Source organism: Macrosteles quadrilineatus, unplaced genomic scaffold (genome assembly GCF_028750875.1).
Source record: "Macrosteles quadrilineatus isolate MER2022 unplaced genomic scaffold, UCM_ALF_1.0 Scaffold_3__2_contigs__length_128488019, whole genome shotgun sequence".
Classification (NCBI taxonomy): Eukaryota; Metazoa; Arthropoda; class Insecta; order Hemiptera; family Cicadellidae; genus Macrosteles; species Macrosteles quadrilineatus.
The window spans coordinates 34,080,290-34,092,280 of NW_026542596.1; the positions used below are offsets into that span (position 1 = coordinate 34,080,290).

The following is an 11,991-nucleotide window of genomic DNA, read 5'->3' on the forward strand; positions in this document are numbered from 1 at the left end:
CGAAGCCCCCTATAATAACAAATGTTATTATTTGTTAGGAATAACAAATTACCTCTTCCTTCCTATCAGCCCCTGCGCTAGATTAAAATCTTTGAAATTACTCATCAACCACAGCAATTTGTTAAGTAGGAAGGGTGTAGACCCTAAAAGGTATGTTACAGAAAAAATTCTTATTTTATTGAATAACTAGCTGTTTGCCCGTTCTACGTACGGGAATCTTGTAGTAAGTTAAAACCTTATTTTCAGAACAGGAGTTGGTTTGCATATTTAGTGTGCATTTTTCCAGATATGATGGCAAAACTATTACTGTATATGAATGCATATAAACCTTCGCAAATACAATATCTGACAGTTTCAAAGCCAAAACGGATGCCTCGCAATTAAATGTCACCCGATCGTGTTAGTCCATATTTTATATCTAATGATAAAAGGAATTGCTTTATAGATCTATGAGGTAAATCCCTAAGGTAGGCCTGTAATTGAAAGTTACTTTTCACACTGGTTAAAAGTAGTTAAACACTACCTCAACCTTACTACTGCACACTTTATTCGAGTTGAAATTTTTATTACCAATGGTGCTCTTGTCTTTTCCACGAAAAATAAGGACATTAATGCGTTACCAATAGACATACACACACAAATACAGAATTGAGTCCACACAACATTTTGGAGTCTAGACAGAAAACGCTAAAAATGATACAGTAAGACATTAATTAAATTTAATAAGCAATAAGGTTCAGTGTTTATAAATAAATATTGAAAATAGTGATGAGTTTGTATGTAAAAATGATTCCTACTGCTACCACCGGTTCTAAGGAAAAGTAGTAGTTCCGTACCAAAAACCGACGTTTTGAGAAAAGCACTGTAGTACTTACGACTAATTCAAACTGTCCTTCTATTCAAACTGCAAATATATATATATACCAGGTGTCCCAAGAAGGGGTTTAAACGTTTGATTTTTTATTACGTACCCATTCATGCACCGAACTTTTTTAAACTTTACACAGTTTACAAAGTAGGTTCTAAAAATATTCTGGAAAAATTTCAACTCCCTTACCTTAGTAGAAACAAAATCGTGGCATATTGACAAATTTACCAATGTGCTTTTTATAAAAACTACTTTCATGATTTATTATTAGTTATTTATTTATTATTATTATTTATTAGTTATTTGATTTATTTTTAGTTTTCCATTAGGCTATGTTTTATTTTTTTAGCCTATTTGAAAATCATATTGCCCTGGAAAGTAACAATAAAAATATTTTATAAAACCAAAAATACCTTTTTTAATGTTTTTAAAGTAACGTTTTTCAATATGCCGCCATTTTGTTTTTACTAAGGTTAGGGAATTGAAGTTTTTTCAGAATATTTGTAGAACCTACTTTGTAAACTGTGTAAAGTTTCAAAAAGTTTGGTGCATGAATGTGCGCGTAATATAAAGTCAATCGTTTAAACCCCTTCGTGGGACACCCTAAATAAATACACAGGCCACAAAACATGTAACATGTAACGTTAACAACGTAAAGCTTTGAAAACTCACTATGGTTTGCTAAAAAAAACTTTCACTTGATGTGATGCAGTACCGAAGTATCTCTTTTGGTTTTAAATCTCCTTTGGTTTTAATTTTTATTTTTATTTTTGAAAATCAAAGTTATTCCCATTAATAGCATTATTTGTAAGCAGCTTTTAATGTTAACTTATTATGACAGTTTGAAGAAACCAACTTTATCCAAACAAAGGTTTCTTATTTGAAAGATTACGCATCTCTAAACGATAATCGGTACATATATTTAGCAAACATTCGGAGGAAATGTGACAAAAAACGCACAAATCTGGGGTTTTGTACTTTTGTAGTTTTTTTCCTAAGTAGGAAAAGTACCGATATCGTTGTCGAAATTTAAGTAAGTAGAAACCAATTAGTTCATTGGATAAACAGTGAGTTTAGCTACATCTGTTAAGTTAAACCTCTGTTACGGTATGATCACAGCGAAATCAGAAAGATCTTCCAAGATAGCAGCAACATCCACGATCACCCACTGCAGTTGAAATTTTTTACTTTGCACTTAACACAACTGTCCTTGAAGTGCCGTCAATGAGTGGAAACCTTTGTAAGCTACGGTATTGGTGACGATGATTAAAAAAATGTAAGTTTCCTTGCACTAATACAACACTGATTCACGGTATTTTCCCCGGACTCAAGAAACTCAAGAACAATCGTTGCACTTGCGATTAATTTAACCGGTTAAGTAAGGCACAACGTTTTTAATCTCACTTGGTTTGGATGTGCTGACAAAACTTGATCGGAAATGGTTTCAGTATTTGTAAACAACTTTGAATGTAAACATATCAGTAACAGCTAGAAGTGAGAACTAATCCAAACAGCTGATCGTTATTTCATAAAATGTAATAGTAAATATTGGGAGAAAATTTGACAAAAATCGAACAAAATTGGGTTTTTGGTGGTTCGTTATTTTATTTTCAAAGAAGCGAGGCCATGTTTTTATAGCGAAAAGACACTCTCGCCAATCCAGTATATACAGAAAAATGATTAGAACATTGATCGGTACTCTAGTTTTCTAGGAGTAGCCCGCGTAAAATGACATTTTGGCGTTACAGACAGAGTCACAGAATGGACAGACAGACATACAGACAGAAATTGAGATAAGACTCGTTTCGGATTTCTTAGGCTATGAAACGTAAAAATAACCAAAAACTGCATGATTCTAAGCAATGTACAGACAAAACTGTAATTTTATTTATATAGATTTGCAAAACCCATCCAAGTTGTCAAAATAAAGTTAAAGGTGTTAGTTCTATTTATGCTCAAAATTCTTCAAATATTTAACCTCCATTAACCCAAAACCAAGTAACCAACCATGCAGATACTGTAGTTTTCTTGCATGCCAACCTGTGAGTCAGCTCAGCAATTTTGTGGGTAATTCCGTTAAAAACACATAGTTAAAGGTTTTGTAGCACAGACCACACGACAAAAGAACAATACATCTTTGACTCCTCAGCTGGTTTACTTGGTTACTTGATTACTTGGTTTTGAGTTTCAGTTTAGAAGGTTTAAGTAGTACAATCATGAAAAGTTTTACTGCTTTGTACAAAATGTATTTAAAAATATGTTTATATGGTATTACTATTACTTAAGTATTGAGTTCACACTTGAGCGAACAAACTTTATGTAGAAATTAAAAACAATTTTTAGCCAAAATTAAAAATATTAATACTTTCATTCAAATTTTGTCAAACAAAATTTGGATAAGACTTGCATCATAATGACTGATACAAAAAGAAAATTCAAACTCTCTCTATCGTAGGGTTACGATGATAGCATGATAAGGGCAAATATAAAAGCTATCCGTCAGACCCAGCAGTCACTGTTCACCATGAAGGCAACAGCACTGCTTCTGTGTGGTCTGGCACTGGCCTGCGCTACCCAGCAAGGTACGCGACATGTAACTTTAAGATTTAAGAGTATAATAGACCATTAATTTATTTCAGACTAATATTATATTTATTTTAATGTTTTGAGGTCCCTCCAATTTTTTGTATAAAATTTAATTAGAAAAATTAAACATCTAATCAAATTTTGTACCTAAGTAGTGTCTTACATTGGTTTTAATAAACAACTAGGCTTTGAGAACGCTTAGAAGAATTTAATACTTATACTTGAGTATTATCTTACATCTCTTACTGTAGTAAAAAAAATGCTAAAAGCCATAAAAATTATAAAATACCCTGCCACAGCAAACCTGAAGACTAAGCGAATTGCCTGATTAAATTTACACTAACATGTCTCCTTAAAAATATCACATTTATTCCCTATTTAAATAGAAATTATTTTAACGAGTTCTTAAGTTTGCTGCAACAGGGAGGGTAAAGAAGTGTTTATTTTAATATGTTAATAGGCTAGTTTAGTAAGAAATAAATGCATCTTCAAAATTTGATTAAAATATGTTGACAAACAAGCAAACTACCACAGTTTACTTATTCTCCATAAGAATAGCATGGGAATTTTAAATTAAAAATTGCTGTAATTTTCTCCATAACCATTAGGCGCATAGTAACACTTCAATATACTAATTATTTATTTTTTAAGCTCTACAATATGGTTTGGAAAGAAATTGCAAAATTTTATATTTTTAGGTCAAAAATAGGAAAAACCAATTTTTACCCCATAAAACCCTCCATAAACCCCCATTCCCATAGTCTGATCATGCTGGTTCGCGAGCTTGTTTGAATAAATGTAGGTTTATACCAAATTTCATCAGAATCGGATAATTTTTGCTCGAGTTATCATGCTAACAGACACACACATATAATTACACTGCCACTAAACAAAACAAATTTTGATCAAGAAAAGAAGATAATAAAATATATTGCAGCCAAAAATGGATATCAAGACAATATTATTGATAATATGTAAAAGAAAAAAATTGAGAAACAAAAGAAAAAGGAAGAGAGTTTGAAAAAAAGAGTTCATATGTCTTCCTCATAACTCTAAATTAAATAAAGCAATACGGAAATCCTTATCAAAAACAAATTACAAAGCAACATGCATATAGATCAAAAAACAATATCTTTAAAATTATAAATTCAAAAGTTCCAAAAATCAACAAATAAATGAAGAATCATCAAAACTTAACAAGAGCGGCATTTACAAAATTTACTGTACAGACTGTGAAGTAATATTGGTCAAACTAGTAGAAACTTCAAATGTAGATTCCAAGAACATAAAAAAATTCCACAAGTATGAAATCAAACTATGCAGAACACTTACTTAAGACTATAAACATAATAACAAAATTTATCAGTAATTGAATTCGAACCAAACAAAGACAAATCTATTATGTTATTAAAGTGATACAATAAAATTTTATGTAAACGGTTAAGGCCATTTACCAAATAAAAATATAGGCATATGGCACATCAAAATGAAGCTTAGAGTATGTAGATTTGCCGAAAAGTATTGATATGGATGAGTTTCCTAAGGGCTCTGCCCCACAGGCTGATTTCCGAAGGGCTACGCCTCGCTTGCTTCTAAAGTTTAGATGATTTAATTTAATTTAGTTGATGAAACAGCTGGTCCGTACAATGAACTGGTGTTTGTTTATTTAATATAAAAAGATGTTTGTGGCGCTTTATGTAGATTGAGGAGGGTTATGTTTGGTTTTAAAGAAAGGTTGTACTGTATACTATTTGTTAAGTATTGCTCAAAGTTTCATTTTGTAATTTATATAGTAAGCTAAGTATAAAGAGGCTTGACTAAAATTGAAGAATTATGGTAAAATGTCATTCATGAAGCTTTAATATGAAGCAATTGATGCTATTGCTACAATAAGGTATGAAGCTTTAATATGAAGCAATTGATGCTATTGCTACAATAAGGTATGAAGCTTTAATATGAAGCAATTGATGCTATTGCTACACTAAGGTATGTTGTCATGTTCTTTTGGTTCCATTAACATTAAAAGTAGGGGTTTGAAAGTAAGTAGGTTTACACTTTTAAATCAGTTTATATTTTCATACAAAATCATAAAGTTGTATTTTAAAACACACATGAGCACCACTTTAATAGCTCTCTGGATCACATTTTCTTCCCGTTGCAAAGCACGGGTATAGCAGCTTGTTATTTATTAAAGAAGATTCTACATAATAAAGCCACCATAAAAAATATCTAGAAAATATACTCAATACAATGCAAATCCAAAAAGAAAATATATGAAACAAATGTTGTACAATACCTAAATCAAAAGAAAACAACAACGCCTGAGCCAAACTGGTACAAGACAAAATCATGATAATTTACTTATTTATTATTTACATTTCTGTTTATTTACTATTTGTTCATAACTGTGATCATGGCCTAAGAGCCGAAACATGTTAGTTATTCAATAAGTTAATAACTTAAGAGTACTAAATGTGTAATTATTTTACCCAACCCGCCATGTTAAACTCTTCCCTATCCCAAGCGTGATGTATACAACTTCTTTACTTCACGAGTGATGTAAAGTTAAAAAAACTAACTCGGTGAGGTAATGAAACCCATTTAAATAACATTGAGTGCTTAACTTAAAAAATATACCTCTATGGAGCCGACGTTCAATGCTAGAAATCAGGTGTGCGCTTGAATTTTATTGTTATGCTTAGAAGAATTTTCCTAACCTAGCTTTTGTTTGTAAATAATAATGATGGACGTTATTGTTAGAAGATGAGTGAAATGGATAATGAAAAGTATTGTTCGTAACCTTCTGTATATTGTCGGGTCAGGTAAAATCTTGTACGTTACACGCTATGCAAGAGCTTGTTTACATCACTTAGGAGAATTATGCAACTCGCTTCTGCTCGTTGCACAACATTCACCTGCATGATGTAAAAACGCTCTTACTACACTTGTAACTTAAATAGCTATAATTCATTTATTGATAAATAAATAAATAGATACATATATACATGAATTTGAAAGGATGGTATTTTTGGACTTTGGCCTTTAGGGACCTCACAAAGAAAGATTAAATCGGTCTCGGGTCCAGGTCTTACCATGAGTACTATGGTAAAAGCTTATTCCCTATATGGGAAATTAGCTAAAAGTTATTGTTTTAAATGTATGTTACTCATGTTCTATAAATTAAGGTTCAAGCATTAGTAGATGTGTAACTATTTCATACAACAGATGTAAATTTCAAAATGTCTCTATTTTGTGTCTTCTTCCTGTTGCAAAGAACGGGTACAACAGCTAGTGTTCTATAAATTAACATTCATATAAATATTTGATTGTAAGTAGCAAAATTTTATAACCAAGTGAATAAATAGGAATCCAAAAGTAACTCTTATTGTGAGTAATAATATTAATGTTACCGTACAGTATATCAATATTAGGTATGCATTTTCAAAGTATTTCAAAGTTTTTTTATCAATTAAAATATTAAAAGGAACAAATATAACTCATCATATAAATCATTGAGCAATTCTACTTTTTACAGGCAACCAGAACCTCAATGACAAGCAACAGAACTTACTGAAGCTTTTCGTGAATGTTCAGCAGCCCAACTACAACCAGGAGCAACAGCAGATCGGTAACAACTTCAACTTCAACCCCAAAAAATTCAACGTTAGTACAGTATCTGATGTACTTTTTAGTTCAAGTTATTCATTGATAAACTAAAAATTAAAAATATTGCAGCCCTATATTACTACTATAGTTAAATATTGTTATTGTAAATAAAACTGACTAAAATGTTTTACAAGAGCTATAGAATCTTATGAAGACCATTTTCAAATAATTTTTTTAACATAAGTGGACTCATGATACGCATAATATTCATCACACAATGCAAAAACTTAAGATTCTCATCATGCTACAAAGCATGTTTCTTGATTATTGAATATTGATACATTTGATTTTCCAAATACAATCCTGAAAAGTGTTAGATTCATAAGTTCCCACTATTTAAATATGACAAAATTAATGTTTCTTCATTCAAAATCTTGGAATGTGTTGTTGCAGAACAACTATGCCGTGAAGCAATTCCAGAGCGCATACCAGCAAGGTCTGCTGCCTCGTGGACAAGTGTTCAACTACAACAACCCCAACCAGCTCCAACAGGCCATCCAGCTGTTTGATGTGTTCTACTTTGCCAAGGACTTTGACACCTTCTATCAGGCCGCTTGCTGGGCCCGCGACCGCGTCAACGAGGGGCAGTTTGTGTACGCTCTGAGCGTCGCCATCGTCAAGCGTCAAGACACCCAGAACATTCCTCTGCCTCCCCAGTCCGAGGTCTACCCCAACCTGTACGTCAACGCTCAGGCCATCCAACAGGCCCAGAACAACAAGCAGCAAGGCCAGAAGCAAGCTGTCGTCCAGTCCAACAACACCAACAACTACGTCCAGAACCAGCAGCAGAAGCAAAAACAGCAGCAGCAGCAGCAACAACAACAGCAGCAAGGAAACCAGAACCAGTACCAGCAGCTGTTCAACAACCAGTACCAGAACAACCAGAACTATGACAACGAGAACCAGGCCAACCAGTACCAGAACCAACAGCAGAACAACCAGGAAGGTCGTGTCGCTTACTTCAGCGAGGACATCAACCTGAACCAGCAGTTTGCCAACCAGCAGATCTACAACCCCAACTGGTTCAACCAGCAGAAGTACAACCAGAAGAACCAGAACGTCAATCAAGGCGAGAACTTTTACTACTACCTGCAGCAGGTTCTGGCTCGTTACAACCTGGAGAGGTACGCCAACAACTTGCCCAACGTGCAGCCCTTCCAGTTCAACAAGAATGTTCAGCCCGGATACAACCCCCAGCTACAGTACCACAACGGTCAGGCCGTGCCCGCCCGTCCCAATTACGTCAACATCAACAACGCCAACAACAACTACCTGCAGCAACTGCAGAACATTGACAGACGCATTGCTGACGCTGTCGACAGCCAACAAGTCAAGAACGTGAGTATCTGACAAAGTCAATTTGTTTTGAAACATCTCAATATGTGCATATTTAATTACTTTAATAGTTTTTTGTTCAAAGAATTTACTGTTCAGTAAGTGAAACATGAGTGAATTCTCAAAGCCAATAACATATTTTATCTTTGTGTACCTATAACCTAACCATTACTTACAATGTTTTTCTTAATATTTATTAGTTATATTATACATGAGGAAATATTATTTTAAAAATCAAAAGATTAACCTATTTTCCATTTAATTATAATTTAGAAAAAAACTAATCTAAATAAAGTCCGCTACAGACTTAAAGTGCAACACATTAAGTTTTAAGGTAAAACTTGAGGTTTTAACCATTTTGTGATGATTTTATTTAATGTAAATATGTTTGCTATGGCAGAACCAGGGAGGCAAGCAGGCTCTGAATGCTGAGAATGGAGTTGCTGTTCTGGGTAACATTGTGCAAGCCAACGAGAACTCAGTCAACAACCAGTACTACGCTGCCAACAATGGCCTTTACGGTTACTTCAACGTCTTTAGGAAGGTGGTTGGAAGCATTGTTGACCCCAACAACAAATACCAGGTAACTAACTCTAAATTCTAAATAGTTTAGCCTTTTAACTTGTATTATTGATTTTAAGGAATTCAGTCGTTATTTTTTATTGTTTGGTAGCAACATTAATTAATTACCCAACATTATTTTTGGCTAAATGTGGTTCAACCATTGACTTTGAATAGTAGAAGTAGACTTCTCATCCGACTGTATATAAACTGTAGTTTTTTTATGCGGGTTTCATGTTGTGACATTTTGATGCTGATATCCTAACGTCCTTTTTTTTAAAAAAGTTAATTTTATGAATCGTGCTTTACTTTTTGATTGTTATAATACTATTGGATGAGCACTAATTAGTAAATAGATAGGGTAGTTTTATTTGTTTAAATAGTTTAAAAATAGATTTTGTAACAAGAAACAAATGGTAAACAACAAAATTTGATGGAACTAACAAATTTCCTTCACCTGATCCATATTCAATGGTCTAACCCAATAGAGGAGTGTACAAACTTTAATTACAAACAACTACAATGTTCAGGCTGCTCCCGGAGCTATCGAGACCAACTCCGCTGCCCTGAGGGACCCCGTCTTCTACCAGATCATTGCCCGCGTTGTCAACTACTTCCAGAACTTCAAGAACCAACTGCAGTCCTACAAGCAGGAGCAACTGAACTTCCAGGGAGTCGAGGTTCAGGCTGTGAACGTGGACAAGCTGGTCACTTACTTTGACAACAACGAGGTGGACTTGTACAACGCCATCAACTACCAGCAGGGAGAGCAGGCCGAGAACTACCAGTACAAGGCCCAGCAACAGCAGCTCAACAACAAGCCCTTCAACTACCAGATCCAGGTCAACAGCCAGCAGGACACAGACGCTGTCGTGCGAGTCTTCATCGGACCCCAATACGACGCTCAGGGCAACCAGTACACTCTGGAGCAGGCCAGGCAGAACTTTGTTGAGATTGACCGCTTTGTCACTAACTGTAAGTATAAGCCTATCATCTGTAAAAATAACTAATCCTTATCTCAAGTGGTATGGTATACACACAGTAAAACAAGAGATATAATAGTGTTGTCAGGGTTAAAAGTGGGTACATAGTTTGGAGAAGGTTGAGCAACATAAGATTGTTCCTCAATGTTGCCGTCCACATACACTTGGGATGATTGAATTTATTTGACCATTCTAAGGACAATTGACCTATTATCTCAAATTTTCTACACAAATTTCATGTAATTTATTCCAAATATTTATGAACCATTGACCTCTTTAAATAACCAGCCTTAACAATTGACCTAAAGAAGTACCGGTAGTTTAAACTTAGAGATTATTTCCAAATCAACTGAGTGTCTAACGTTTGTCTTTTTACAGTGAAGAGTGGTCAGAACAAGATCCAGCGCAACTCCCAGCAGTCCACCAGGTTCGTACAGCAGCAGCCCAACTCTCGCGCCATCTTCCAGGGACAAGTCAACTACAACCAGACCCAACAACAGCAGCAGCAGTACACTCTGCCTCAGAACCTGATCCTGCCCAAGGGCTCCCAGAACGGCCAGCAGTACGTGTTTGTGGTGGCTGTCAACCAGTACCAACCTAACAACAACCAGAACAGCCAGTACAACAACCAGCCCAATGACAACCGTCCCCAGGGCTTCCCCTTCGATCGTCAGGTCCAGCCTCAGAACTTCCAGCAGGCGAAGAACATCTTCTTCCAGACTGTAACTGTCTACAACAAGAACAACAACAACCAATACTGAACACTTGGAACAGTAACAATGTAAAATATCTGTGATCTTTTAATTTTTATGTAAATTTGAATTAAGTTATTAAATTTAAGCTAGCAGTATGACTTGACTTTGGAAAATAATTAAACACTTTTCAATAATTTCACAACTGTTAATATATAAAGGGTGTCCCAACAAGAACGCCGGATTTAAAATTTTAATAAACCATATTTTTTCACGCTAAATTTACAATATGAAACATGAATCTTAAAGCATAGTATCTCCGATTAGTAATGGAATATTATGTCTCGTAAGTGCCCACTTGCTGCCTGCTGACAAGCCAGACATCTATTGACGAAGTTTTCTATAACTTTTTCACCCAGTTCATGTTGAATTCCTCTAATGGCACGAATAATTTCCACCTTCAGGTCTTGGATTGTGTGACGATTATTGGCAAAAACAAGCGACTTTAAACATCCACAAAGAAAGTAGTCACACGGTGTTAAATCGCACGATCTTGCTTAGATGAATGTGTCCGTCATCACTGAACAGCAATGTTTTTTAAAACAAGTCATTTTCATCTCGATTTCCAACCACCTAGTTTACAAATTCAGGCCATTTTACAGGATCTCTTGGCTTGATCTCTTGTTTCAGTTGGATTTTTTAGGGAACATGTGAAGGTCTTTTATCAAAATTCTTTGTGCTGTGCTCCGAGCTAGGCCTAACTGCTGACTACGCCGACGAATCGATGTTTTTGCGTTGTCCTCTACACTATCATGTACAGCATCAATATTTTCAAGGGAACGACCTGCCCGACTACGCACTGGTCTTTTAATGTCCAAAACTGAGCCAGTTCCTTCGAACTTAGAAATTAATTTTCAGACAGATGACTCATTTTGTGCATTATCCCGGGCGAAAATAGCGCGCAGCTTCCGCACCGTTCCAGCGAAACATTCACCGTACTTGTAGTGCACTTTAACTATGACCACGCGTTGATCCGTCGTGTAGCGATTCATGACTACAAATGGGACATAATACTGATAACATCGCTGATAATTTGGGAATTCCTATTGAAATACAAATAAGGATATGACGCTCCTGAAATCCGGCGTTCTTACTGGGACACCCTTTATTTTAAGAAAATGTTTTTAAGTGTTTAACGTTAAACATTTCTTACTGCTGGTTTTTGCTCAAGCAAGAGTACAAAGGATAAAATTTGTAAATTTCTTAATCTTACAGAAAATAAATTTTCTACACACTTCAA

At 34.9% G+C, this 11,991-nt stretch overlaps 1 protein-coding gene across 1 annotated transcript; it reads left to right on the top strand.

The window, feature by feature from the left end:
• The first annotated feature begins 3,359 nt into the window (after positions 1 to 3,359).
• LOC128988852 (hexamerin-like) lies at positions 3,360 to 11,991 on the top strand. The gene is made up of 6 exons (XM_054410566.1): positions 3,360 to 3,450; positions 6,990 to 7,117; positions 7,514 to 8,458; positions 8,856 to 9,038; positions 9,547 to 9,991; positions 10,378 to 11,991. Exons 1-6 carry the CDS (start codon positions 3,393 to 3,395, stop codon positions 10,758 to 10,760), a joined length of 2,142 nt encoding a protein of 713 aa, XP_054266541.1. The 5' UTR covers positions 3,360 to 3,392; the 3' UTR covers positions 10,761 to 11,991.

Excerpts from the sequence above, each read along its gene's own strand:
- LOC128988852 (XM_054410566.1), top strand. The coding sequence starts at position 3,393 with ATGAAGGCAACAGCACTGCTTCTGTGTGGTCTGGCACTGGCCTGCGCT. Across the intron at positions 9,039-9,546 it reads ACCCCAACAACAAATACCAG|GCTGCTCCCGGAGCTATCGA; the intron begins GTAACTAACTCT and ends TACAATGTTCAG. Across the intron at positions 9,992-10,377 it reads TGACCGCTTTGTCACTAACT|TGAAGAGTGGTCAGAACAAG; the intron begins GTAAGTATAAGC and ends GTCTTTTTACAG.